Source organism: Setaria viridis, chromosome 7, assembly GCF_005286985.2.
Source record: "Setaria viridis chromosome 7, Setaria_viridis_v4.0, whole genome shotgun sequence".
Classification (NCBI taxonomy): Eukaryota; Viridiplantae; Streptophyta; class Magnoliopsida; order Poales; family Poaceae; genus Setaria; species Setaria viridis.
The window spans coordinates 33,630,043-33,657,923 of record NC_048269.2 but is presented as its reverse complement, the minus strand read 5'-3'; the positions used below and the strand labels follow the sequence as shown (position 1 = coordinate 33,657,923).

The 27,881-nt window shown below is 43.6% G+C and overlaps 5 protein-coding genes and 2 pseudogenes across 8 annotated transcripts; 2 read left to right on the top strand and 5 right to left on the bottom strand.

The window, feature by feature from the left end:
• Positions 1–1,936: 1,936 nt before the first annotated feature.
• Positions 1,937–6,662, top strand: LOC117863276 (vacuolar-sorting receptor 1). Of its 4 annotated transcripts, none has more exons than XR_004642188.2 (13): positions 1,937–2,549; positions 3,155–3,844; positions 3,923–4,011; positions 4,096–4,165; positions 4,250–4,333; positions 4,433–4,509; positions 4,608–4,689; positions 4,830–4,912; positions 5,038–5,095; positions 5,260–5,388; positions 5,648–5,754; positions 5,859–6,023; positions 6,186–6,662. XR_004642188.2 is itself a non-coding variant. In XM_034746912.2 (12 exons), exons 1-12 carry the CDS (start codon positions 2,243–2,245, stop codon positions 5,955–5,957), a joined length of 1,875 nt encoding a protein of 624 aa, XP_034602803.1. In that variant the 5' UTR covers positions 1,937–2,242; the 3' UTR covers positions 5,958–6,184. The 4 variants fall into 4 exon arrangements, 1 of the variants encoding a protein (XP_034602803.1); XR_004642190.2 differs by having other exon boundaries at positions 5,859–6,040; XR_004642189.2 differs by having other exon boundaries at positions 5,859–6,082.
• Positions 6,663–6,776: 114 nt separating this feature from the next.
• LOC117863278 (uncharacterized) lies at positions 6,777–9,446 on the bottom strand. The gene is made up of 7 exons (XM_034746913.2): positions 9,262–9,446; positions 9,107–9,184; positions 8,634–8,740; positions 8,250–8,327; positions 7,467–7,568; positions 7,230–7,308; positions 6,777–7,095 (listed from the first exon to the last, which is right to left on the bottom strand). Exons 1-7 carry the CDS (start codon positions 9,377–9,379, stop codon positions 6,977–6,979), a joined length of 681 nt encoding a protein of 226 aa, XP_034602804.1. The 5' UTR covers positions 9,380–9,446; the 3' UTR covers positions 6,777–6,976.
• Positions 9,447–11,085: 1,639 nt separating this feature from the next.
• LOC117863279 (chalcone isomerase-like protein 2) lies at positions 11,086–12,328 on the top strand. Its single transcript, XM_034746914.2, has 3 exons — positions 11,086–11,344; positions 11,463–11,552; positions 11,648–12,328. Coding segments are annotated over exons 1-3 (648 nt in total). The 5' UTR covers positions 11,086–11,343; the 3' UTR covers positions 12,205–12,328.
• A 328-nt stretch (positions 12,329–12,656) lies between these two features.
• Positions 12,657–16,433, bottom strand: LOC117864927 (uncharacterized; annotated as a pseudogene).
• Positions 16,434–16,517: 84 nt separating this feature from the next.
• Positions 16,518–20,992, bottom strand: LOC117862448 (uncharacterized; annotated as a pseudogene).
• A 149-nt stretch (positions 20,993–21,141) lies between these two features.
• LOC117862450 (non-specific lipid-transfer protein 1) lies at positions 21,142–22,003 on the bottom strand. Its single transcript, XM_034745928.2, has 2 exons — positions 21,555–22,003; positions 21,142–21,452 (listed from the first exon to the last, which is right to left on the bottom strand). Exons 1-2 carry the CDS (start codon positions 21,908–21,910, stop codon positions 21,443–21,445), a joined length of 366 nt encoding a protein of 121 aa, XP_034601819.1. The 5' UTR covers positions 21,911–22,003; the 3' UTR covers positions 21,142–21,442.
• A 4,675-nt stretch (positions 22,004–26,678) lies between these two features.
• Positions 26,679–27,528, bottom strand: LOC117862591 (non-specific lipid-transfer protein). Its single transcript, XM_034746088.2, has 2 exons — positions 27,077–27,528; positions 26,679–26,975 (listed from the first exon to the last, which is right to left on the bottom strand). The coding sequence occupies exons 1-2, from the start codon at positions 27,418–27,420 to the stop codon at positions 26,966–26,968; spliced, it is 354 nt and encodes a 117-aa protein (XP_034601979.1). The 5' UTR covers positions 27,421–27,528; the 3' UTR covers positions 26,679–26,965.
• Between the last annotated feature and the right edge of the window lie 353 nt (positions 27,529–27,881).

Below are 27,881 nucleotides of genomic sequence, written 5' to 3'. Positions count from 1 at the left end.
CGTCGTCGACAACAAGTTCATGCATCTCCGGCGAGTCCTGCGATGAATATTCTGCTTCTGCAGCAGAGACATGGCGGCAGCCGAATTAGCATCAGCTGGAGATGACTTTCTCTACGATCTGGAGCGTTTCCTCCTGGGCGACGACAGCTCCAAGATCTACTAGCTCATCTCCAAGCTAGACAGGATGTAGTTTCTTTATCTTTTCTTTTCTTATATAAAAAAAATGGAAACCGTACATGGAGTGCTAGCTCGTAGGTAAAGGAATTGGCTGACGCAGAAAAATGAAGTACTCATATGTGTGCATCGCGTGTGGAAAACAAGTGCTTATGACTGATGATCCTACTAGTATAATTAATGTAATAAGAAAGACGTACGGATAGGGCCAAGTAAGGAAATCTAGCGAAGGATCCGCGTCGCCTCTGAACTTTGACCGCGCGCGTAATAAGCATGCATGACAAACACCATCTGATGTCAAAATCAATCATCACTCCTGATGTCAAAATTACAAAATGGTTACAATTTGCATGTCCGAATCAAAGTGGGCCAGCCACCAGTTGCAGGCTCAGACAGTTCAAATAGGCCTAAAATTTCTTGTGTGGCTTCATGTGTCTGCGCACAGACGACGTGAGTGAGTTTCCATGCATTTTTAGGCCAAGACCCAGGGCTGGACAGCACGGCAGTCTAGGCCCTATTTCCGCCACTCTAGTTCATTAGCAAATACTCCCTCGATTGTCCACACCAACAAAACTTAGTACCGATGCAAAAGGTACGATAAATCAACCTAAAATTAGGTGTTCAATTCAGCACTTCAAACACTCAAATCTTCCTTAAATACTCTACATGATGAATTGTTCTTTCCTCTCCAACGCTCACCCTTTAACATACTATAGATATTAATCATCATATGGACCAGTATTGTGAAATGGATATTTCCAAAGCCATGGCACTTAAAGTTTCATAACTTTTGCATGAACCAAATCGAGACAAAAAAAGTTACTATGAATATTCTTGCTCTATCTGATATCTGCAACCTTTGATTGACAATTTTCCCATCTGAAGTGCCCAGATTATCGGTTTTATGTTTGTTTTCACTGTCACTCTTCCTCCGAAAAATAAAGAAAATATAGCATAAGAAATCAGCAATGGAAGCATGAAAAGAACAGTTTTTTCCCTTTGACGAAACAAGAAAAAGGAAATTTGGCATGAAATCAAATCAGGACAAAGAAATAGTGAAAGTATCAAATTGTCCATCGGTGGTGTGCTCCTGTTTATACCTGGACAGATGAACTTTGGGATGGAACAACATGTTTCTTATCTATAAATAAATTTGGGCCTGAAGGATTGCACAGGTCGATTGGCCCATTTCAGTTGAAGAAAAAGGCTCAGAATTATGTCTGCCAGGCCTCGTTGGATTTACTACGGCCCAAAACACGTATCATCACAGGGTTTGATGCCCAATTTGAGAAACATTGACGTAACGCGTAAGTATACTTACTCAGTAAAAAAAATTATTGTAGAAATACCTTCTGCACGCTCGTATACGTGCTAGAAAACATAGTAATAATAAAAACTGAGCATTGTTATGACGATTATAAGGTATCAGTGTGTACTTTCATTTACTTTTTTCTTCTTTTTTTTTACTAAATACTGATCTGAGAAAAGTAACTAAAAAATCAAACTAAGTTAAGTATATTAATATTTCTTGGTACCTTTCTCTTTACATGAAGAGTATACCGCAATTAAAAGGTACCGAGATAAGGATTAGAGTTTTTTAACGAAGCTGCAAATTTATATTTTGAAGCTTAGTGTTTACGTTTTCTCCCTCCCTTTTGATAATGATTCTTTCTCTCTTTGAAGATGCAATGTGAAATAACCACATGTTAACTTGCTGGTTTGGGTTTGATCACGTGTTCTTCTGGTTTTGGTTCACCACGAGGCTTCTACACCGTGTCCTTTCGCCTCCTTCCCCACCTCTCTCGCTCTCTCTCTCTAACCAAACCCCCGGAAACGAAAAATCTCTCCCACTCCAACTCTTCCATCCGAGTAGTGTAGAACTCGCACCAACGCCCTCTCCTGCGGCCGTCAAAATCCAATCTTTCCGCTCTCCGCCACCGTTTTCGGGGCTTTTTTTCGCCCGCACAGCCGCAAGATTGATCTTACCTTCATTCAATCGAACCTCAGACATCAGTCCAATCCCCAGCAGGTTTTCGCCAATTGCAAAGTCCGGCAGTGGATCGGAAGCATGGGGTTCCGATCCGCCGGCGCGATGCTGCAGTTGCTGGTGTGGGCAGCGCTCCTGCTGGGCTGCTGCCACGGGAGGTTCGTGGTGGAGAAGAACAGCCTCAAGGTGACGGCGCCGGATGACCTCAAGGGCACCTACGAGTGCGCCATTGGCAACTTCGGCGTGCCCCAGTACGGCGGCACCATGGTCGGCTTCGTCGCCTACCCCAAGGCCAACAAGGAGGCCTGCAAGAGCTTCGACGATTTCGACATCTCCTACAAGGCCAAGCCGGGAGCGTTCCCCACTTTCCTGCTAGTCGACAGGGGAGGTGAGCAAAATTACAAGATTTCTTCTTCTCCTTGTGACTGGTACTAGCACTTGGTCTGTTGGGTCATCCCTGTTGCGATTTTACTGAGCAAGGTCTTTTTCTGCCCCCGTCCGTTGGATTGGATAGTGTAGTTGGTCTCTGTTAGGTCGTCCATGCGTGACTTTTTTAGATTGTTACCTGGTACGCTTTACAAGACTCAGCTAGTTTGATTGGATTGATTGAAGTTGAAAGATTGATCACGAGTGGTCAATTCTTTTTTAGTCGTGTGGTCTTAGTTTGGTGAGTAGAAGATTAGATCTTGTCATGTGATGACGTGATTAAATTTAATATTCGTTGACCCAGTTCAATAGAACGACTAAATCTGTGACTTGATGTGCATAGCAAGGGAACTTAAATCTCAGAGTTCGCAGTCCATTACTACTTCATTTTTTAGTAGTTATGTCACTGTCTGTCTTTTTTGAACTTCCTGTGATGTTACTTTCATTTTTTTTTTTACAACCAATTTGATGTTTATTTAACACTCCTTTTTGTCTGTTCTAAGATGTTGCATACCTGCTTACTTAAATGCTTGATTGATTGCATAATATGGGTTTTGTTGTGCTCAGATTGCTACTTCACAAAGAAGGCATGGAATGCACAGAATGCAGGAGCAGCAGCAATCCTTGTTGCTGATGACAAGGATGAACCTCTAATTACAATGGACACCCCTGAGGAGAGTGGGAGGGCAGATTACTTAGAGAACATAACTATTCCTTCAGCGCTAATAACCAAGAGCTTTGGGGATAGGCTCAAGAAGGCAATTGATAACGGTGACATGGTTAATGTAAATTTGGATTGGAGAGAGGCCCTGCCCCACCCTGATGAGCGTGTTGAGTATGAATTTTGGACCAACAGCAATGATGAATGTGGCCCAAAATGCGATAGCCAGACTGATTTTGTCAAGAGCTTCAAAGGAGCAGCACAGGTACTTGAGAAGAAGGGCTACACAGAGTTCACTCCTCACTACATTACATGGTATTGTCCAGAGGCCTTCATTCTGAGCAAGCAGTGCAAGTCCCAGTGCATCAATCATGGGAGATACTGTGCGCCTGACCCAGAACAGGATTTTAGCAAAGGATATGATGGGAAAGATGTGGTGGTCCAGAATTTGCGTCAAGTTTGTGTGTTTAAGGTTGCTAAGGAGCACAAGAAGCCTTGGTTATGGTGGGACTATGTTACTGATTTTGCGATCCGATGCCCAATGAAGGAAAAGAAGTACACCAAGGAGTGTGCTGATGGGGTTATCAAGTCACTTGGTATGTTGTATTGCATATGTTTATCTATGTTCTGTGGCAAGGTGCAGTTTTTATACTTAACTTGTTTATAATTTACAGGCCTTGATCATAAGGCAATAGATAAATGTATTGGTGATCCAGATGCTGATGAAGAAAACCCTGTTCTGAAAGCTGAACAAGATGCACAGGTTAGTACTTCAATGTGCGTGCGTGATCTTTTCTGTTCATCCTATTATTGATCTGAACACATCATCATCCATCACTTTGTACAGATCGGCAAGGGCTCTCGTGGTGATGTTACCATCTTACCAACTCTGGTAATCAATAATAGACAATACAGAGGTATGTGCTCTTCAATCCTGTGAATTACTATAAAATGTGTGTTGAGATTACCAGATGAACTTTTCTGAGTCTTATGTTTCTCAGGGAAGCTTGACAAAGGGGCAGTTCTTAAAGCACTTTGTGCTGGTTTTCGGGAAACCACTGAGCCAGCTGTTTGCTTGAGTGAAGGTTGGTGCATTGATTCCCATAATTTTTCCATGTTTACTTCACCAAGTGTAACTTGCATGTAGCATGCTCTTATATAATTAAATGTTATTTTAACCTTAGATATACAAACAAATGAGTGCCTAGAGAACAATGGTGGCTGTTGGCAAGATAAGGCTGCTAACATCACTGCATGCAAGGTACTTCATGTGGTGTTAGGTTTTTCTTGAAACTTAGGTTTATCAGATATTCGTTCTGTTTAGCTTATGCATATAATAATTGTTCGGTGAATATGCAGGATACTTTCCGTGGAAGAGTTTGTGAATGTCCAGTTGTGAAAGGAGTAAAATTCGTTGGTGATGGCTATACTCACTGTGAAGGTACGCTAATAGGCATCAGGATTCATCTTTTGGCGTTTTCTTTTCTTATATGTTAACAGTATCGGATAACGTAGTAAGGTTGCTGAGATCTATAGTTGTCACTAGAGCCTTGTGAATAACATGTGCTTTTGTTATTGTAGCTTCCGGATCTGGGAGATGTGAAATTAACAATGGAGGGTGTTGGAAAGAGACCAGGAATGGTCGGACATACTCTGCCTGCACTGTAAGTGTCTTTTTGGTATTTTGCTGCCCTTAAAACTGCCATATTATCAGTAGGATCCTGTCCTGTTTTTGATAAAAAAAATGCTTGAAAACTGAAATTTTAGTTGTGGTGTCTCTAATCTGCAGGATGATGGCTGTAAATGCCCGGATGGGTTCAAGGGTGATGGTAAGCACAAATGTGAAGGTAAGGGCCATTTCCTGAGGTCCATTAAGCTTTTAGAAGTGCTTGGATGTCCTTCACAGCTTCTGCTGTAATGGACATATGTGAATATGCACTTAATAATTGGCTTTTTGCTGTTGAACTGTTCCCACTTTCTGTTGATGCTGATGTGAAATATTTCGTGACAGATATTGATGAATGCAAGGAAAGGACTGCATGCCAATGCAAAGAATGCAAATGCAAGAACACATGGGGAAGCTATGAGTGTGGCTGCAGTGGAGGATTGCTTTACATGAAGGAGCATGATACATGCATAAGTATGTAGCCCTCATACATGTACACTTTCAGCTTATTACTGGCTCGCATTTTTATGTTGACTTAGTTTACCAGTGAGACTTAAGAAATCATAAGTTAGCAGAAGTTGCTGGCTAGCTCACCTATTTGAGGCACTTGAATCATAATTTTAGATTTTTGCTTTGACTACTGACAGTTTTAAGCTCAAAATAGCAACATATGCTGAATCTAGACATGAACTTGACACTTAAGTGATACTGATTCCGAATTTGCTGTACTCAGGCAAAAATGGAACAACAGAAACAGGCTGGGGCTTCTTGTGGGTCATCTTCTTTGGCCTTGTAGCAGCAGGAATTGCAGGATATGCAGTGTACAAGTACAGGATCCGGGTAAGACATGAGCAGATTTCATGAGTTGATGTTTATAGGTTTATTTTCTTTTGTTAGCTAGGGTGGCATCTAATACTGGTTTTTTGCATTGCCTTTGCCTACAGAGGTATATGGACTCGGAGATCCGTGCCATCATGGCTCAGTACATGCCCCTGGACAACCAAGGAGATGTTCAGAGTCATTCTCATCATATTGAGATGTGAATAGGATGCAGACTTTATAAGAGGAAACCAAGATGTGATCCAACATCCAACTCATATAAACTTGGGGTTAGATGTGCATAACTGTAATGATCTTATGTCTAGCATGCATATAGCAAGATCCTCCTGTAAATTTCTTGACCGTTTTGTATCCACGTGATTTCAGGGTTAGTCTTAGGCTGTACCATGACATGATCTTGTTTAGTAATAATCGTCCTCTCTTCTTTTCAGGACCAATAAAGGAGATGGTAGACGGGCATGACTGGTGTTCAGTCATGTTTGTGGTCACTGGTTTGTCAATGGTGGAGGGATATGACTGCCAACAAACAGAAAACTGTGCCTGGTGTTTTTGCTTGATTCGTGATGGCTATCCACTGAATGGAATTTGTTTGTATTTTTAAGAGCAGGGACTGGACATCTATGTGCGTGATACTCGAGGCGGGTGTTTAACAGACAGAAGTATTGCTCCTTGTAAAACATATGTTCGAGCGGAATCGGTTGCTGAGAAAGTTGGCTACCAGTGGCTAACTGAAATATAAGCGTTCTGGGATCACATACGTTGCGTATGTATCAGCATCTGATCTTGTAACAGGTGCATTGAAATATGAGATCGACAGAGCTGATGCTAATTGTTTATTTGTACGCTACGCTGCTCAATAGGATTTCTGTTCTGGTACTGGAAGCCTTTACATAGAGCTTGTTGCCTCAGTGATGACTTGTGGTCAGATGCATCTTTTATTATGCGTTTGGAATGCAATTTGAAAAGAAAACAAAAATCACTGGTAGGCATAACTGTTCTTTACTCGTGTTCTTGGGTCACGGTTAATCAGTAATAATCAGAGTTTGAGATATGAAATTATGAGCTGAAGGTTTTGAACATAATTTTCCGTTTGTCTCGTAGCGAGGATCCACTTGCAAAGGAAATCCTGGGGGCAAAAGATGCAGAGCATTCATACATGTGAATGGGGTTAAACGAACAAAAAACTAGTCCTCTCTTCAAATCCAAAATCCTCTTCAACCCTCTATGCTCTGTTCATGTACTGTCCGGTTCTTGAATCAACTAGTATATCATCGCCTACGTTCACAAAAGAGGGCACCGTGACAACAGCTCCAGTTTCCAGGGTTGCGGGTTTTGTTCCTCCTACAAAATACAGTAGCAATATGATTCTGGTTAGGTGACTTCATCGGACAGAAATGGTCGGCATATTTCGCACGCATGGTTAGCCCAATTGCAGGTACTTGCAGAAGCATACTAGATATTAGAGAATTCCGTACCTTGTACACTATCGCTTGCCCCGGGGTCAGTATCAGTCACAGTCAATCTAACGGTGATGGGCAGCTCAAAATCAATGATCTACAAAATTATCACAGTTAATAGCCAGCATATTTTGCTGCATAAAAACGTCTAGTACTATCATCTAGCACATTATTCCTCCTGGTTCTATGTAAAAATTGTGAGAATCATCAGTCAATTGAATGCCAATTAATGTGAAAAAACAAAAATGGAAATACCTTCCCATTCCAGTACAACAAATTGCAGTCCATTCCCTCTTTCAGCCATTTTTGCTTGTCACCGACATCTGCTTCGTTTAACCGACTTTCTTCAAATGTTGTCTGGAAAGGGAAATTAACAAGGCCGTTGAAGATAGAAAAATTAACGTTGCATATGTCAGGACCTTAGTTGGAATTTTGTGCACCAATTCAGAAAGTGGCTAGTTTACATTCAGACATCAAGCTTTCTGTGAAGAAAAAAACAAAATTATTTCTTTCTGAAAAAGGGAAATTAAATTGACCACTGTGCCAGCTCTGGTTCTTTGCCTTTATTCAAACTTCTTACATCATATTTTGGAATTGTCTTTGAACAAGTGATGCTGATTGCTTCAAACATTCGAATAGAATCCAATTCACAGCGTGTTTTCAAGCAAGCATAATGGTACATAAGATGATCTAAGAAAAGGGTGCCTTGGGGTGTTGAAGTGGGACAAATTCTGGAACAAACTGAAAGGGGGCGGTAACTGTTGGTCACCGCACTACCATTCAATAAGAGGAAATACTTTAGCTTGTTTTTTCTTCTAGAACACTGATGAGAGCTATGTATCATTCATTGAGAAGAAATTGAGTTAATACAAACTTAAAGTAATATTTTCGATACCAAAATTCCCTTGAAAACTATCTAAATATAAAGCTCACATCTAATAACCAATACCATGAGAAAAATTTGAAAAAACATAAAGCAAGGTGGATTATAATGACAAGCATTTCACTAACTATTTGGGTGAAAAGTGAATTATCTACCAGATCCATAAACACGAACTGGGAGCCATCCTTGTATGTAAATTGCTTGGTTTCCTTGGAAAGGGATGGTTCCTGTAGCTGAAAGTTTAATGGAGAAGTGACTATTAGTTGTTGCATAACTGAAGAACACTGACGAAGAGACAATGAACAGTTTTTGGTGAAGCAAAAGAAATCCACGGTAGGCCAAAGATACATCAAGTATAATTCAAGAAACTATGGAAAATAAGAAAAGGAAAGAGTTTTGTTAACTAAGCCGAATCATGTAGTAGCAGTTTTTTCCAAGGAAAAAAAAGATGTAGTACAACACAGACACAGAGTGGGGAAAGGAAAGGAAGTGCAGCATTCTTGTCAGATTCAGAAGATGTGAGTTTGAGGTGAGATTACCGTACTTCCAGCCCGAAAGGTTTTCTCAACTGTGTTGCCAGTGACATAATTGCGCATTTTTGTCCTGACAAAAGCAGCACCTTTTCCGGGCTTGACGTGGAGAAACTCTGTTGTTGAATGGAGATGAGGAATTATATTTCCCATAACAATTATAGGCATTGCTTGACAGTGGCTAAGGCTACAGTTTAAATACTCAACACATATTTGTGTTTACAAAGGAAGCACCTTTTCCCTCTCAACGAACTCTAGTGCTAAGCAAAGAAATCATTAATAGTCGAGAAAGGACTGGAAGGTACATGGATTTGATAACTTTCCACAAATTATGCTAGCATAAGTATGTTGATTGTTGCATATCCTTCAAAGAGCAGTTGAGGAAGAATAACAAGAGATAATGTACCACATTGTCTGGTGTAGCCTTCCAGTAAGTTATCAAAGAAAGAAGTGCGCTACTAGTATTGAGAAATGTTTGACACCTAGAACTTTCCATGGCGCGCCGTCGACCTCTACGTTGGTGCCAACCCTGATGTCATTGCTGGAGAGAGCATAAATCCCTGCAAGGAAAGCAGTTGAGCTGCCAGCAAGGAATGGCTCTGAATTCGGAAACAGTAGGGGTAGAGCGGTTAGTTACGGGTGAAGAGGCGGGAGCGGAGGGGGCGGGGGCAGGAGGGCAGGCGACGGAGCTGGAGGGAGGCGGCGTGGTGATGGTGGCAGGAGGGGCTGGCGGCGAGGTGGCGGAGAGAGGCCATTCCTTTGCTGCTTCCTGCGCAGGCCACGCAGGTGGTGGATGTTGTGATAAGGAAGGGGGTGGGCGGGTGGCCCGGTGGCGCTGCCGGCCGGCGTGCTGTGCCTGTGCTGCCGCTGGCAAGCTGGAGCCGGGAGGGAGGATTGGGCCAACCTGTCATGACTCATGCATGAACCGGCCCGTTAGACTTGTAGTTGTAGCCCACCGTCGTATCTTAGGGCCCAAAGATATTTTTGCTGGGAAGGATGGGCCAAGAAAGAGTACCACATTTCTGATGCTCCCACACTATGAGATTTTTTTTATTTTTTTATTTTAGTATTTTGTAAAAATATATATCCAAATAAAAAAATTACAAATCTATACCTGTATGTATAACATATTTTTAAAAAATCATAACTAATTCATACGAACTCGGATGGAGATAAATTTTATATAAAAATTGTAGATCTCGATGCGATATAAAATTTTGTAGTTCAACTTTTGTCATTTGGAATAATATTGAATTTCCCTTCTCTAGACAGCACGTCTTCAAAAAATCATAACTAATTCATATAAACTTGGATGGAGATAAGTTTTACACGAGAATTGTACATCTTGATGAGATCTACATCATTTTAGTTTAAACTTTTTCATTTGAAATCATCTCGGTGCTCAAATAATCGACGCAATGTTTAGATCTGAATATTGTGTTGATTATTTGAGTACCAAGATGATTCTAAATAAGAAAAAGTTTGAACTACAACATTGTAGATCTCGTCAAGAACTACAATTTTCATATAAAGTTTATCGCCATCCAAATTCATATGAATTAGTTATGATTTTTTTGAAGATATACTGTCTAGAGAATGAGCGCTTGAACTGGCTATAGCCATTTCAACGGTATGCGTATAGATTTGTAATTTTTTATTTGACATATATTTTTTTTATTTGACATATATTTTGCAAAATGCTAAAATAAAAATATAAAAAATTCCACACTATGACGCGCACTTTTGCGTTTTAGCCTTGAACTTTCCGCAAATAACACCCGCGATCCAAATAGTGCTCCCCAGATGCACCGTGCGATGTGCATCCAACGATGCACATTGGCCGGAAGCACAGGAGCACGGGAGCATGTGATGGTGCGGGAGAACCAGAACTGTTCTCCGGCAACTGATTCCGTTCAAATTCAGTTGGTGAGGCCGGCCATATATCATAGTCTAGCTTAGGTTTAGCAAGAGAGGAACACGACGGCGACGTTTTAGCAATCACTGGGGTCATCAGGACAGGCCGGCCGCCGGCGTATCAATTTTAGAAAGGGACCTTGCACTGCATGCTTATCCCCTGTTCGTCCCCTCACTGCTGTTATAATCCTACTCCTACCCACCAAGGAACCTCGATGGATCAATCTCTTTGCATGCATTTCCATCTCAACCCCATGCATCATCGTCACTTGCCAATGAATTGAATTGAATTGAATTGAATCTCTCTGCTGCTACCATGCATACCGACCTCAAGGCAAGGCCTCAAACCCTCCAACGTACGCTGCAAAACACAGCCGATCAGAGTATATCAACCAACTTATAGCTTGACTTTTGTCAGGAAAGAAGAAAAAGAATAGTGGGCGTTGAACAGTTGTTGTTAGCCACAGCATACACCTACCGCCTGCGCGCCCGTTGTAGGTGGTGGCATCATCAGTGTAGCGTCCATCGAATTAGGTCGCAGCACAGCCACCCTCCTTCCTTCCCTGCCTCTCCTCCTACCTAACTCCGTATCCATCAGAGGAGCCTGCAACTTGCAACAGCAATGCAACTTGCAACAGCAATGCTCACACTCTTTTAATTGCCCGCTCTTCCTTCCTGCCTGCACCTAGCTGCATGCCTAGCTCCACATACAGGACTCCCTGCACAACCACAAGCTCAAAACCCTTCCTACCTCCAGTTAGTTTCCTCGATCCACCTGTCGTCACCACTAATTTCCCAAGGCAAAAGTAAGTTGATCATCTTTCCTTCTTTGTCATCATTCTCCCAATCATGTTATAACCTACCACTTTTCTCCAGTATAATCTAATAATCTGTTGCCTAATGGTAACGTTGTTACATGTTCAGTGGGCTCGGAGACGGAGACGGTCACCGTGGAAGGCATCCCGTTCCCGGCGGAGATCACCGTCGGCAACCCTCTCTCCCTCCTAGCTAACGGTATGTTCACTTCCTTGAGGCAGCCGTTTGCTACTTGTCTCTGAATAAAACAATAATCAATGACTGACACACGGCGGCGGCGCATGCATTTGCAGGCATCACGGACATCGAGATCCACTTCCTGCAGATCAAGTACAACGCCATCGGCATCTACCTCCACAGCAACGACGCGCTGCTCCACCACCTGCAGAGCTGGAAGGGCAAGACCGCCGACGAGCTGCTCGGAGACGACGCCTTCTTCCAGGCCCTGGTCTCGGCTCCAGTGGAGAAGCTCTTCAGGGTCGTGGTGATCAAGGAAATCAAGGGCTCGCAGTACGGCGTGCAGCTCGAGAGCTCCGTCCGCGACCGCCTCGTCGCCGCCGACAAGTACGACGACGACGAGGAGGAGGTCCTCGAGAAGGTCGCCGAGTTCTTCCAGTCCAAGTACTTCAAGCCAAGCTCCGTCATCACGTTCCACTTCCCGGCCACACCTGGAGCCGCAGAGATATCGTTTGCCACGGAGGGCAAGAACGAGGCGAAGATGAGGGTGGACAACGAGAATGTGGCGGCGATGATCCAGAAGTGGTACCTCGGCGGCGAGTCCGCGGCGTCTCCGACCACCGTCCGGAGTCTCGCCGATCGTTTCGCGGCGCTCCTCTCGGCGGCTGCGTGATTATATTGCTGCGACTGCTAATTAATTTCCTTCCAGCCGAATTGAACTCGTTAAATTCTGTCCTATCGGTCATCTCGTGTGTTGCGGCAAATTGAATTGCAAATAATTAAGACTGGTTTCTGAACGATCTGGAAGGCAAGGGTGTTTTGTTCTGGTGATGGCATGGTTGCTATTCTGATGGCAAAGCTTTGTTAAAATCATGTATCGTCAATTATATATCTTAGTTAATGTCTACAGACAAAAAAAAGAACACTTGCGCTATCTAGCAAACTTGCAAGCAAAATAGAGTCATAGAGATATAGCTGTCATTTTTTCAGCGGCCATGCTGTGGGCAAAAACTTGAGCTGATTACTATGATAACCAAATCATAGTATAATGGTCCAACCAGCACGCAGATTACGAACTGCAAATGGTATCAAAACAATCGACTAGATTTAGCAGTACAGTACTGGTGCCAGGCATCAAATGCCAAATGGAAATGCAACTATGATGTTTCAGTTCTTCACCAAATTACCAGGCATGCCAACACATACCAAACGTACTTGAACACAAAAAATCTTGAGCCAACTTAGGACTCAGGAGACGTTCTGACCTTGCAAACTAAAATTAGGATAACAGCAATCGCCAGGGCCTGTGCAAGACTGGCCAGAACTCTGCCACCAACAAGATCACTGGCTAGCACCATAAACTAAACTGGGAAACAGCCAAAGGCTACCTATTTGACTGTAGTCTGGTGGGAATGTAAAACTATACATCATGTTGTGACATGTGCCGCGGTTCCGCACTAACTGACCAAGCTCCACTGCAGTCCAAGCTTCATCTTGATCATCAAATAACCTGGCAACATAAATGCAGTTACTCTTTCCTCCCCACCTTTCAGGGTTCATGCAAGAAAATGCAGGATTCCTCTTATCATAGCTAACAAACAGAGCTTGATTTTCCAACTTCTCCATCTTCACCCACTTAGCTGGCTCGACTGAAAAGTCTAGGCGAAAGACCTCAAAGATTCTAGAAGCGTCATCCAACCCAAAAGAGCTAACCGAGCGATACGTGAGCTCAACCATGAGAAGCATGTCACCACAGGCCACCAACCATGGGTTAACTGGAAAAACCTGCAGAGAGCGCCACATAATTGCTATTTCTTGCATCCTGAACTGAGGTGTTAATTGCACCCTGTGAAGTCTCATAAGAGCATCTATGACAAGGATGTGACCTTTGAAGGACACAATCTGATGGATGCGTTCACGATCAAGATCAAGAGGATGCACTGACCAGGAGTTTGTTCCAACCTGCCACTCAAACATGGAAGCCCTTGAGAAAAGGAGGAGGCACGAGTTGGGTGAGCTTAATGGAGCCGTAAGGATGCCTATGCCAGAAGTGAAGCCAAGTTCGTTGTCGCATGGGAGATTGGGGGTCTTCACCTTGGCACCAGTGTATGCATCGACAAGGAGGCAGTCCTCCTCATAGGTGAAGATAAGATACCCATATGAGCAGCCCAAATAGTGCATTGCATCTGGAGTATTTTGAGGCACTGAACAGCAACAGGATACTTAGCTGCCATTTGCAATTAGATAAAAGGAGGGGCTGGAAACCTCTGCTATGTGGGCGAACATAAGGACCATCAGGTTTGAGGTGGAGAGGTGGGAAGCTGAAGGTATACACAGAGGGGAAGGAAGAGACTGCAGTGCACCAAGAGCGGCAGGTGCCAGTAAAAGCAAGGAAGTCATGGAATGAGTTAATGAGAACAATGATTTCATGAAGCAGGCTATCCAGGAGATCTGCACAAACATAAGGTCCAGATGAAGTCAAGGAGGTAGATCCTGAGGTGTGGCCAGCGTTCTTAGAGGCGCTCTCCACAATGGTAACTTCTCTGCCACATAGACATGCAATAATAGTGGATCAGAATAAAGAAAAGAAACATAATAGGGTTATACTGTATTATGATTTAATACACTGTAGGAAATGCAGTAAGCTTTAACTGAACAATAAGTGGTCTATTTGGACGTACTAAACTTTAATCAAAACAAGCTAGGTCAGAACCACCTACAGCTTGGTTTTTTCCACAAAAGCATAATAACTAGAATCTTTTTGGTGTGAAATAGTAGAATTGTATATTTTCAAGTCATGGCAGATGGGGTGCTCTGTAGAGCATCCTCAAGATGAATATCAATTGAGATAAAAACGCAATAATATGATCCTGTTCTTATCTAGACAAAATTCATGTGACCATTAGCTTTTCTGTAATTCACTTGGTCGCTAAATAGAAGCAAGCATCGCTCCTGGCCATGACCATGAAGAAGACCAAATGAACATGAAACTACAAGGTGATGAAATGAGAGGCGCTCTTCTCATTCTACTGTGGATCCAACAAATCCACCAATAAACTGAATCACATCACATGATGAATATACATTTCCATATAACATTAAAGGGGTAATAATCCCTTCCCCTATTTATTTGTACAACTTTGATTTTTTATAGGTAATTTCTTGCCAATAATCAGTTTCACAACAAATAGTATCCACTAAAATCAAATTTGGCATTATGTTTCACTTCATCACTAAACCACAGCGAGCAACGTTCAAGGCAGTAGCATGGCCAAGACTACCCAAATAGTAACGGCCATCTACCAAGTTATTAAGGAATCCTCAAACTACCTGTCTGCTTAGAGAAAATAAAATTATCTAGAACTAGAACTGATCTGGAGTGAGCATGTTCATCTTTGATGAAATGTACTGAATCAGAATATTCTTGAACAGACATGCCTTATAGACAGGGGTGGAAACCCAAAATTAGAGGAGGTCAGTACACAAACTACCAATAGTAATTGAGCGAGATACCCTAGATATCACTGCCAGTACGTCGAGATGTCAAAATACCACCACTAATTCATCAAAATACACTAAATTTCCCTACCAGTCCACCAAAATACTCAACATTTCAGTAGTACTAATTAACTAACAAAGCACGACTATCGATTGATTGATGCGTGGGGGAAGCTCGACGATTCTCTCCTGATTCTAGCTCGCATCCTCCCCCATCCGCTCAATAAATAAATAAGCCCCTAATAATTAAGAAGTGGGGGGAAAACGAGCAAGGTTAGGGTTGGGTTCAGGGTGCAGACCTGGTGCTGAGAGTGACGTCTGCCAGCGGCGAGAGTTCCGCGCCTAGCTGCGACGAATGCGCCCTTCCGCGGCGGTGGCGGCGGCGGCGGCGGCAGCTTCCGGCCGTGGGGGCGCACACCACTAGCAGTTTTTTGTTTTTGGGACCTGCACACCACTAGCAGTTGCTCCGCCGCGTCTCGTGGATTCGTGGAAGGAGCTGCTGTTGCTGCTTCAGCCCGTAGGTAAATAGAGTTGCAGCAGGAGGCCCGTGTGCCCGGCGGCCCGTTATCAAGGCCGGCCCATTTCTTCGGTTCATATTTCTGGCAGATTTGTGGAAGATGTGTTTAAATATTGGTGAAATCCAAAAAATAATGATTACAAAAAAAATAGTCTGTGGTTTTTCATGTATGTACATGTATCATACAAGAGACGATTTAAATGTTTGTCTTTCTCAACATTGTGTCGCACACTACGCACGCACATCAACAAATGGAACTGAATTTGTATTGTTTTTTCCTATAAAAACTACTCCCTCCGTCCCAAATTTACTATTCATTTTTTTTTCTAAATATACATAAATTTTAATATATATATAGGTGCACGTCAAATATTATGTATTTAGAAAAATCAAAGAAACAGTAATTTCGCCGACAACGACGAAGACGACGAGTTCTTCCTGTCCAAATACTTCGAGCCAAGCTACGTCATCACGTTTTACTTCCCAGCCACACCGGAACCGCAGAGATATCGGGCGTGCTTGGATCTCTTGCCGCAGCTTGTTTTGGTTGGCTGGGCTAGAAAGCTAGCGCTTGGTCTGTATTTGTGAATTATTATTCAAATATTAACTAATTAGGTTTAAAAGATTCGTCTCGCAAAGTACAACAAAACTGTGCAATTAGTTTTTGATTTCGTCTACATTCAGTACTCCATGCATGTACCGCAAGTTTGATGTGATGGGGAATCTTCTTTTTGTATAGTGTTAAAATTGGGATTTTGGAGTGAACTAAGGCCTCCTCCAAGTCTGCGCCGGCAAAGTTTTTCCTTGCTGCTGCACGAGAGCGTTTTCCGCTCGCCTGGGCTGGCCAGACAAGACTTGCTTGTGCGGACGAGGACAAGCCTGCCCATTTGCGACGGAGGGCAAGGACGAGGCCAAGATGAGGGTGGAGACTGGTGGAGAACGACAACGTGGCGGCGATGATCCAGAAGTGGTACCTCGGCGGCAGCTCCGCGGCGTCTCCGACCACCGTCCGGAGCCTCGCCGATCGTTTCGCGGCGCTGCTCTCAGCATGATCGCTGCTCCAAGGGCTGATTTGCTTCAGGCATTGCCATTCGTGAATGCTCTGTCCTATCGATTGTCTCGTGTGTTGCAGTAAATTAAATTGCCAATAATTGACACTGCTTTTTGAACGATCTTGGTTGCATATGGATGTTTTGTTCTCATGCCAAAAGCTTTGTTTGAAGTATTGTCAATTATATATCTTCAATTTGTACAGGCAAAAAAAAACAGCCAAAGGCTACCTATTTGACTGTAGTCCGGCGGGAATGCAAAACCATACACCATGCTGTGAATTGTGCCTTGGTTCGGCACTAACTGACCAAGCTCCACTGCAGTCCAAGTTTCATCAGGATCATCATATAGCCTGGCAACATAAATGCAGCTACTCTTTCCTCCCCATCTTTCAGGGTTCATGCAACAAAATGCAGGATTCCTCTTATCAAGGCTAACAAACAGACTTGATTTTCCAACTTTTCCATCTTCACCCACTTAGCTGGCTCGACTGAAAAGTCAAGGCGAAAGACCTCAAAGATTCTAGAAAAATCATCCTTCTCATCAGAGCAAAGCGAGCGAAATGAGAGGTCAACCATGAGAAGCATGTCACCAGATGCCACCAGCCATGGGTTAACAGGAAGGTACTGCAGGGACTGCCACATAATTGCTATTTCTTGCATGCTGAACTGAGGTGTTAATTGCACCCTGTGAAGTCTCATAAGAGCATCTATGACAAGGATATGACCTTTGAAGGACACAATCTGATGGATGCGTTCATCATCGATGTCAAGAGGATGCACTGACCAGGAGTTTGTTCCAACCTGCCACTCAAACATGAAAGCCCTCGAGAAAAGGAGGAGATGCGAGTTGGGTGAGGTGAATGGAGCTGTGAGGACGCCCATGGCAGATAAGTAGCCAAGTTTGTTGTTGCATGGAAGTTTGGGGGGATTCACCTTGGCACCAGTGTTGGCATCAACAAGGAGACAGTCCTCCTTATAGGTGAAGATAAGATACCCATATGAGCAGCCTAAATAGTACGTTTTATTTGGAGTATTTTGAGGCACTGAACATCGAAGGGATAAGTTTTTCTTGCTAGGATCACTGAGCTGCCATTTGCAGTTAGATAAAAGGAGGGGCTTGATACCTCTGCTATGTGGATGAAAATAAGGATCATCAGGTTCAAGGTGGAGAGGCGGGAAGCTGAAGGTATACACAGATGGGAAGGAAGAGGCTGAAGCGCGCCAAGAGCTGCAGGTGCCAATAAAAGCAAGGAAGTCATGGAATGAGTTAATGAGAATAATGATTTCATGAAGCAGGCTGTCCAGGAGATCTGCACAAACATGAGGTCCAGATGAAGCCGATGAGGTAGAGCCTGAGGCGTGGCAGGCGTTCTTAGAAGGCCTCTCGACAATGGTAACTTCTCTGCCACGTAGAGAATCAAGAAGAATTGATCAGGATAAAGAACTGAAACATAACAGAGTTATGTATGAGTTAATACACTGTAGAAAATGTGGTAGGCTTTAACTGAGCAATAAGGTAGTCTATTTGGACATACTAAACTTCAATCAGAACAAGCTACAGCTTGATCTTTTCCACAACAGCATAACTAGAATATTTCTTGTGTGCCAACAGTATGTAAAATTGTATGAAATCATGGAAACAGGGGTGCTTTATTGTAGAGTATCATCAAAATAAATATCAATTAACACAAAAGCACGATGATATGCTCCCATTCTTATCTAGACAAGTTTCACGTGACCATTAGCTTTTTCTATAATTCACTTGGTCGCTAAACTTTTCTATAATTCACTTGGTCGCTAAACAGAAGCGAGCATTGCTCCTGGCAGCCCCGTGACGATGAGGAAGGCCAAATGAATATGAGACTACGTGGTGATGAAATGAGAGGTGCTCTTTTCTTATTGTATCGCGGATCCAATGCATCCATTCAATAAACTGAATCACACATTACCAGGACGATAATCCCTTCCCGGTTTTTGTGGACAACTTTTTTTTATAGCTTATTCCTCAGGGTCACCACTCACCACAAAGGTATACATCAAGATCAAATTTTACATTACGTTTCACTTCATCACCAAACCAAGCGGGAAAAGTTTAAGGTAGCCAAATCAGAATATTCTCAAGCAACAGACACACATCATAGGTGGGTGGAGACCCAAGATTAAAGGAGGCCAGTGCACTAACTATATGTTTTGGCAAACCAAGATCCAGACGCACACCGACTTTGGCAAACCAAGCTACCGACCAAAATAAAATTTTTTGGCTGGCTCCTTCACCACGGCAGGCTGAATAGCAGAGCCTCACTCTACCATCGCCATATAAGGAAACTGGAAGAGTCATAATGTGAACAATGCTTGGGGAACCTCGAAACCGATAGCCACATCTTTTCTCAATGTCCCAGCGGGATGGGAGTCTGGAATCTACTGGGCATCTCCACCCAGTCCAAAGAATTCAGACGACCATGGATCCTGTGCAAGGAACTACACCTCCCTGAGGATGTACACCTAGACGTCGTTCTGCTTATGCTCTGGCAAATCTGGAAAGCGCGCAACGCTTTGATCTTTGACCGCAAAACATCCTTGGCCGGTGATGTGATCCGGCGTGTCATCAACGACATGGACTCCTGGAGCTGCCGATACAAGAAAACAAGGCCGCAATGGAACTGCTGGTGTGATTTCCTCTGCTCTCGTTTGTAGACTCTCACCATGTAATCTCTTCTGTTCTTCCTGTATCTCACCTTGTAAATTCTGCCTGGAATGCCAGGTCACCTCATGTAATATGCCCCGGTTTTCGATCAATGAAAATATAAGTAGGCCGGTGGGGAACTTCCCCTTTATGTTGTTCGAAAAAAAAAGTGCACTAACTATACGACAAGTGATGGAACCAAATACCCTAATATCACTGCCAGTCCGTCGAAATGTCAAAATATCACCACTTATTCAATTGAAAATACACTAAACATCATCCCTACTAGTAGTCCACCAAAATACTTGGCATTTCAGTAGTACTAATAAACTAAAGCAAGACTAGTGATTAACTGACGCATGGGAGGAGCGCGTCGATTCTCTCCTGATTCTAGGTGAGAGTGAAATAAGCGCCAGTTTGCTGCCATTAGCTTTGTACTTTCTTCCGAGTAAGCAGTGTTACTCCCTCCGTCCCAAATTACTATTCGTTTTGACTTTTTTAGATCCATACCTTTTGCTATGCACCTAGATATATGGTATGTCTAGATACGTAACAAAAGTAATGTACCTAAAAAAAGTCCAAACGAATAGTAATTTGGGATGGAGGGAGTAGTTAGCTAGTGTGGTCGGCACACCACTACATTTGTTACTGGCTAGCTAGTGTGCATGTCGTTAGTTAGCTGTACTTATACGTGGAGCTGCATGCAATAAGTTACTAACAATGCTATTCGATCGAACCATCACTCGTGCTACGTACTGAAAGAGAGGTCACCTTCTTCCCCAAAACATCCAAGAAAACATGGAAGCAGTTGGGCCACTTTCCTACTGGACGATTCCTTTGGTGCACCATCGTTGGTGCGGCGGACACACCGGTGAGGGTGCGGCGGCCGCAGTAGTGGAGCCGGAGACAGGGGATGAGGGAGTTGAGGCCGATGCCGCAGACGAGGACACACTGCATCGCGCCGAGGATGACGACCATGTCGGCGTCGAAGCTAGCGCCGCTCCCTCCGCCAGCGGGCGGCTGCAGGGATCCGCCGACCATCGCCGGCGTGACGAGCAGTGGCGCCGAGGATGCATCGACGGCGGCGGCGGGGCTATCGCCGAGCATGCGCATGGTGATGGCGCGCTTTTGCTTCAGTGGGCATTATGGCCTGTGTGCTAAAATATTTGGTGCCGCACGTGTCAATGTCGTGGTTGTCGCTAAGAGTAGTCGCTCCCTGCAGCTGAGGTCGCAATGCATGGATGGCTGGATCGCATTTGTGAGGAAGAACAGAGCAAGAGGATGTTTCTTTTTTGTTTGTTTGCCACGAGAGTCGATTGAGACGTACGTGTAGTAGGCAGGAGACTCGTCTTAGCCGCTTGGGTCCATGTCACGTCTGGCAGTTCCGTGTATCGCATGCAGCTGTGGAGGTGAGAGCGAAATTGTACGTTTAATTTTATCAGCTTAATTTAATTTGTGCCTTCCGTTCCGTGTAAGCAATTAATGTTAAGCTCGCACATCACTGCTGGGCACTGGCTAATAGTACGATCAGTAGCTGTACTTGCCCATGGAGCTGCAAGTGTTTGTTAGAATTTGTTGATTAGGTGCAGAATTTGGCTGACACGTGAGTTGTAATTAGTGGTTAATTAGCGACAGCGTCGAACCTGGGGCCACTTTTTCCTACTATTCGTACCGTTCCTCCGTGTTTTGCTCATACTTCCATGCATTTCCAACAATACAGGTTTCGTCCCGCAAAGGGTGTCTCTTTAGGTTTGTTTTCACCAAGTTTACAATGAAGTTTTACTTTAACCATCAAATATAATGAAAGATGCACCAGGATATATGGATGTTAAATCAGAGCACGCACCACCGACAGCAACAGAGCAAAACGATTAATAGTAGCACTATTCCTTGTTCAAACAACACAGAGGTGCATATAGATCATATGATGGAGCGCACATCGTCCGAGAAGCCAGCTTCCAGCACTTTGCGACACGTACACACGTATAGCTAGCCATGTAGAGTAGTATATATGTGCATGTGCACATACGCATACATAGTATGGCAGTTACTATGTATAAGATGATCGATGATGCTGATGCTGCTGCCACAACTTTATTTTATTTTGCTAGCTCGCTAGTTTCTGATGGAGCTTCATCATGAGGTAGGATTGACGTAGAATTTAGCTGACCCTGCGCCAAAGAATCGATAATAGAGAGACGCATGTGTATAAGTGAGACATGTAGGGTTAAATTACTGCAAATAGGTGGATGGTGAATGGAGCGAGTACGTACTTGTTGCAGTCGGTGGACATGCTGATGGGGAATGGCACGGAGACGCCGCACTTGCCGGGGATGCCGGCGACGGTGCCCATGTTGAGCTTCTTGATGGTGCCGGCGAGGCTCTTGAGGCACCGGCACGCCGCCTGCCGGTCCGCGCTGGTGCGCGCCGCGTTGTTGAGGCTGCGCACGCCGCCGCAGCAACCCGAGGGCATCGCGTTGGCGTTCCCCGTCGCGTACGGGATGCACGGCGCCAGCGACGACGCCACCTGACCGCAGGTGATCGCCGCCGACGACGACGCCACCAGCGCCGCCGCCGCGAACACCATGGCCAGGGCGAACACCGCCTGCATCTTCCTCATCGGAGCCATTGTATTATACAATCGGTCGCGTGTGCTAATAAGCTGCTAACCAACTGCTAGCTCGATCGATGAGTGTGGATGGCTGTAGGGGATGGAATGAGCAGGATCATGAGGGTTTAAATAGATCAGGGAGGAGCTATAGGTAGCATGATTGAATAATGGTGGTGGATTAATGGCCATCGCTGCCAGGTCGTTGGCCGTTGAACTATAGTACTGGAATTAGTGCTGCAATTTTCCATCCATTTAATTTATCAGCTGATTTAAATTATCGGTCGCAATCCAAATGTACGAAGAATGATGCATCACATATGCTGCAAACTCCCATCCTATGTCCCTCGCGCAAACTAATTCACGCATCAAGGAAAGCTCACGCTCCTGGAGACAACTAACACGTGACGCCACCTCACAGCTCAACCTACTCATCAGAAGCATGCATGTAGGAACTTTTATTGATTCGAAACGAAAAAATACGATATCTGATAAACCATAAGTTCAATTTTCGTTTGAAGCACGTTGTTGGAAAAATGTGTTTAACACAACGAGATCCATGAAGGCTATATTTGATGAAGTTTTTTTAAGTATATAATTACAACTAAGTTGTACTTTGAGTTGCAAGAACGTCTGCAACCCAATTGCAACTTGATTGTAGCCTATTTAGCACTTGTTACTTATGGTTGCAATTATTTAATACTCAGTTGCATCCAGTTGCTACTCTAATTTCATCCAGATATACTTCCTACTAAATAGACTTGCAACCAATCACTACTGATTGTAACTAGTTACTACTCGGTTGCAACACGGTTGGTACTCTGGTTGCAACAAGGTATGATTGCAACTCGGAATTGCAACTTGACGTGATTATAGTGACCAGATGCATATAATACACAGAGTTATAACTAGTCGCAACTCGGTGGTAGACAGAGTTGCAATCGATAGCACATTGATATGCAACTCGCTTAAACGATAAAAAAATATATCCATATTGGATCTAGTTTTATTAAGCATATTTTTTTAAGCCAGATGCAACAAACGGTTTGCCAATCGGGTTACGGTTTAGGAGAAAATTTGTTTCAAATATTTGAACCAACAAAAGATTCCATGCATGCATGCATGCTGTCTGATGGGATTTGTATACTAGGTGACTTTATTTAGTAGGTGGAAGATACAAATTAACTTAGGAAGTATGCACCACATGTTTGATTGGGTGCGCTGGTTGCTCCAACGTGGTGCGTCTGCTGGCCTGGGTGCATTCTACATGATGCACCCAGGTGTATTATAGCACAACATCTCAACAGTAATAGGATCCAGTAAGGATACCCTGCTGATGCGATGATGTATACATACATTCCAAGAAACCAGTTGCCACTATGCGTCGATTGCGCTGTAAATAAATTAACTAACATTCCCAAAAAGTAGTTTCCGGTCGCCGTCGTTTAATAATCTCATGCTCAGTGTGTTGCAGTAGTTAGCCTAGTTATCAGGTCAAGTAGCAAGCCCAGCTTCCATCAATCGATTCATCATTTGTCTTTGACAGTAGTGGCGGCCTCAAAATGTTTGTTGCCACGTCTCCGTACATGGATGCAAAGACTAGCCAGCCAACAAGCTCCCATCCATCACCAGCAAACATTCCATTGCTATAGCTAATTGGCATTGCTCTCTCTCTTCCATACGCAACGCGTGGAGGCTTCTCAGCCACGACCTGTGTTCACATGCAACCAACTAACTTCAATTCCAACTTCACATCATGCAAATAGCGCCGTATAATTTGTTGGCTCCTTAATCTTTAATTTTATAATTTAGGCACGTGAAAAAAATAATAAAGAGCTGATCATCTACAATTTGTTGTCTTAATGATAAGTAAATGAATCAACTAAGTTTGTCTCGTAGAACCAATAGAATTATCATATCATTTCTTTTTGCGGGGAAGAATTACCATATCATTAGCTAGGCAAAAAGAAAAAAATATCATCTGTTCATCACAACGACAAGGATTGATCATGTGTATAGGCTGTCTTTTTCCTACTATTAGCTACTAGGTTCACGGGTTCTACATACGTTGACGCTCTCACTCTCTAACCAGGGGCGTAGCCAGGACTTAGGTCTAGCTCTCCATGATACTCGACGCCACCATTTAACCTTTTTTTTTTGCCCATTTATCCTACCTAGCGTTGTCTAAATGTCTAATCATCGACTAGGTCGTTGGTATTGTGCATTGTTGCTTAATTAGAGCGTGGCTAATTCTTGAAAAAAAATATCACATGGACAAAGATATATAATAAAATACCATATGAGTATATGGACATAATAGCCTCCAGCAAAATAGAAAAGAATGAACTAGATTGTGTGTAGCTTCATTCAACAATTTATAAAACTAAAAGCAACCTAATTTAAATTTAGTTGTAAGCATCGAACTTCATTAGGCTAGCTGATCAGGCTTATACCAACTGTCTAGGATCCCAGTCCTTGGGGGGGGGGGGGGGGGGGGGGGGGGGGGTGGCGTGGCTCCGCCCCTGTCCCTAACTGATTGATCATGACGATGACTATTCGTCTCTGTTAACAAAGACTGATCATGTGTATAGGTTGTCCTTTTTGCCTTACCCTTGTACTGCCAAAGGAACGGTGAAATCTTTTCAGTGCTCCAGCCAGAGCCACTAGTCCAAAACCTGGTGAACCAACAGAAAATTAAACTTGCAGTAATGACAATTTCTTTCGGTAGTGCTAGTTCACATTTAATTTTCTATATGTTGAAAATCTCGGTCTAGGACATTATGCTTCTACACTACAACCACAAGCTCATAGCTCCATACTACTAGTAGTTTGGTGCAAAATCTCCATTCACAGTAATATCTCATTTGGAAAGGAAACACTGCTCTTAAGACCTTTTACTGAATTAGCTCATAGCTAGGCCGGTAAATAATAAAAAATCATATTGCATCACAAGAGAGCCAACATACTTTTTAAGACATGATATGATGAAGAAACAAATTCCTCTATATGCTTATCCTTATCTAGGCTACGGTAATGGAAGTAGAAACTACATATGAGAATATAGGCCGGCCCAACATACTTTAAAGTAGTTCTGGGACTAGGAACAATCAAAGGCCTACTTGGATAGAACTTTTGTAAGGCCTCCTTGGGCGCACTCGGCGTGGATCAGTAGTAGCCCAAGAGAGCATGTGGATGACTAGATAATTGGCCCTAGGCCCACTTTATTTATCTCTCTGTTCTTATTTGTATTTTCTTCCAATTATTTTTCTCCACATTCAAATGTTTTGTTTGCTTTCAAATATTTGTCTAGTTTTTTTTTGAATTATCATATTTCACATGCATATATATACAAAAAAGGTTCAATGTTATTATGTAACTCAAAAAAGGTTCAACGTTATTATGTAACTCAAAAAAGGTTCAGCTTGGTTTATTTTTGTTTGCATATGAAACTTTTATAAATTTCAAAACAAACTGAAATTCAAATGACAAATTTTAAAAAAAAAGTATTAATGTAGGCTCGTAAAAAAAGTCATATCAAAGTCGCTTCGTAACAGGAGCTAGCACGGATACCTCAAAAACTATCCATGCCGGCTCTTAATTGTTAGGAGTATCCATGCCGGCTCATAACAAGAGGTCGGCTTCTTGGTGGAAGAGGCATTGGAGCAGGTGCGTCTGCTGAGAGGATGGAAAATCATCCAAGTGAAAAGAGAGCGAAATCGAGTTGCAAACGAATTAGCTCAATTAGCTAGGAGGAACACTCACACTGCAGTTTGGTTGGGTCAAGCGCCTGCGTGCGTAGCTGATCTTATCCAAGCTGATTGTAATCATACTCCCATTTAGTCAGTAACGCTCTCTTTTCATTCGAAAAAAAAAACAAGAACCAACACGAACCCAAGGTTTGTTCTGCCAGCAGTGGATAACACTTGGGGGACATATCCATGCATGTTGCGGCTCCTATGAAGCTGGCAATAGTGTAAGGGCGTGTTTGAAACATTGGAATTATAATTTTCCTAGTTATTGCAGGAAACGAATTGTTGCCCAAAACTATTACATATATACAGCCCTGAGGGAGGAAGCAAAGAGAAATGATTTTCCCCACTCCACCCATAGCGTTACGGAATTCACTTTCTACCGAGATGTATCGTGTTGATCAGTAGCAAAACATTCTACTTGCCCCCCTATCCATCGGAGGCGGTGAGCAACAACTTTTCTTTTGAATTTCCATCATTCGCATGCACCTAGAGCTGGAGTAAAATCTCCATGTGACAAGGCCCTACCTGCCTTTGGATAAATATGGTAAATACTTATAATCTACTATTACCAAATTAATACCATTTAATCCAACTTTTTGAATTAGCTCATCCTGATGACGGCGCACCTAGAGCTACGTTTTCTAGTTTATTTTTTATTTGACCCAGCGATTTTTTCTTTATTTTTCAGGTTAACCGATTCATGTATTAATTATTATAAAATTGTGGGATGTACTGTCTGTTTATCTTTAATATAATCATCTTCCCTTTGAAGAAATGACTTGTATTGGTTGCGAGTATTGTGTGCCATGCGCTTCTGATAGAAATGTAAGACTAATTTTCAGGTGATTGGAAAACCATTTTCCAATCCCCATCGTCCTAGCTAATACTAAATATTGTGTTTTTTTTATCCAACCATCTAGGATGGTGAAAGAGCAATATGTTGATTTTACGCACTTAGGACAAATAGTAAGTAAAACTGTAAAAGAAAAAAAAAAGTGCAGAGAGACGAAGCAGAAAGCATCGAAAGTCATGGAGCATACCAAAAAGAGAGGTGTAGTGTGTATTATAATAAGGTACTGGACAAGGTACAGACTCGGTCTCCTCCATAAACGGAAACGGAGGAGCACACGTACAAAACGTAGCAGGGATGACGACGACACAAGGATCGGAGGACTCCTCTCTCACACATGAAGGACGACGCACACACTACCAGCAAGCGTATAATAGCGTACACGACGGCGGAGAGAGATCTTATTCATCAGTCAACTCATACATGTATAGGTATGTAGCGACGGTGGAGGCAGGCAGGCTTCGGAGCGGTCGTTTAGCTCACCCTGCATGATCGAAGCAAGAATTTTAATCGAAATGCTTGTACTTTAATTTGGGGATCGATGAGAGATGCATGATGGATCCATAGGTGTTAATTAATAGTTACCTGGAGCAGTCGGTGGAGGTGCTGATGGAGTAGGGGATGCTGACGCCGCACTTGGATGGGATGCTGGCGGCGTTGCCGGCGTTGAGGCCGCTGATCCCCCTGGCGGCGTTCTTGAGGCAGTTGCATGCGGCGCGCCTGTCGGCGGTGGTCGTGGCGGCGGAGTTGAGTCTCCTGACGCCGCTGCAGCAGGCGTCGGAGGGTTTGGAGCCCTGGCCGCGGGCGTAAGGGAGGCACTGGCCGATGGCGGAGTTGACCTGGCCGCAGCTGATGGCGGCCTCGGAGGCCGCCGCGGCGAGCAGCACCACGGCCACGACGGCGAGCACCACCACCTGAGCGCGAGCCATGATGCTGTCTTGCTGTTGTGTTAGCTGCTAGCTGCGCTCGATGGATCGGATGTGGTTTAGCTTGCTGCTTGGGAAGAAATGTGCTTTGCTTTGCTGGTGAGGAGGGAATGTTGGTCTTTAAATAGGGTTACGATCGACCTCTGTATGTGGTCTGTCAGATCTGTGAGCGATGACTGACGAGGGTGCATGCATGGCCACGGCCATGGTGTCCAGTGCATCAGTTTCAGTCGGTGGATCCCTGTCGTTGGTGTCGGTCTCGATCGGATGGGGAGTTAAGAGACCGGCAGGAGGTAGTTGGCAGTTGGGCCAGCAGATGATGGTCAGTGTGCAGTTGAGGCAGCAGCAGGGTGAATTGAATTCTAGTATTGGATTTAATGGCTGCCACCAGAAACAAATTGAAGACACGTACTCATGCAGGAGGTTAGCCGTTGGTAAATTAACTAAGTGATGAATTGTCCAGC

Bases quoted from the DNA above. Each gene is read 5' to 3' on its own strand.
- LOC117862450 (XM_034745928.2), bottom strand. From the start codon at position 21,910: ATGGCTCCGATGAGGAAGATGCAGGCGGTGTTCGCCCTGGCCATGGTG.
- LOC117862591 (XM_034746088.2), bottom strand. From the start codon at position 27,420: ATGGCTCGCGCTCAGGTGGTGGTGCTCGCCGTCGTGGCCGTGGTGCTG.
- LOC117863278 (XM_034746913.2), bottom strand. From the start codon at position 9,379: ATGGCCTCTCTCCGCCACCTCGCCGCCAGCCCCTCCTGCCACCATCAC. The intron at 7,309-7,466 runs GTATTTCCATTT...ATAATTTTGTAG, and splicing joins TGTTGTACTGGAATGGGAAG to ATCATTGATTTTGAGCTGCC. The intron at 7,096-7,229 runs GTACGGAATTCT...TGTATTTTGTAG, and splicing joins GGCAAGCGATAGTGTACAAG to GAGGAACAAAACCCGCAACC.
- LOC117863279 (XM_034746914.2), top strand. The intron at 11,553-11,647 runs GTATGTTCACTT...ATGCATTTGCAG, and splicing joins TCTCTCCCTCCTAGCTAACG to GCATCACGGACATCGAGATC.
- LOC117863276 (XM_034746912.2), top strand. From the start codon at position 2,243: ATGGGGTTCCGATCCGCCGGCGCGATGCTGCAGTTGCTGGTGTGGGCA. The intron at 2,550-3,154 runs GTGAGCAAAATT...TGTTGTGCTCAG, and splicing joins CCTGCTAGTCGACAGGGGAG to ATTGCTACTTCACAAAGAAG. The intron at 5,755-5,858 runs GTAAGACATGAG...CTTTGCCTACAG, and splicing joins TGTACAAGTACAGGATCCGG to AGGTATATGGACTCGGAGAT.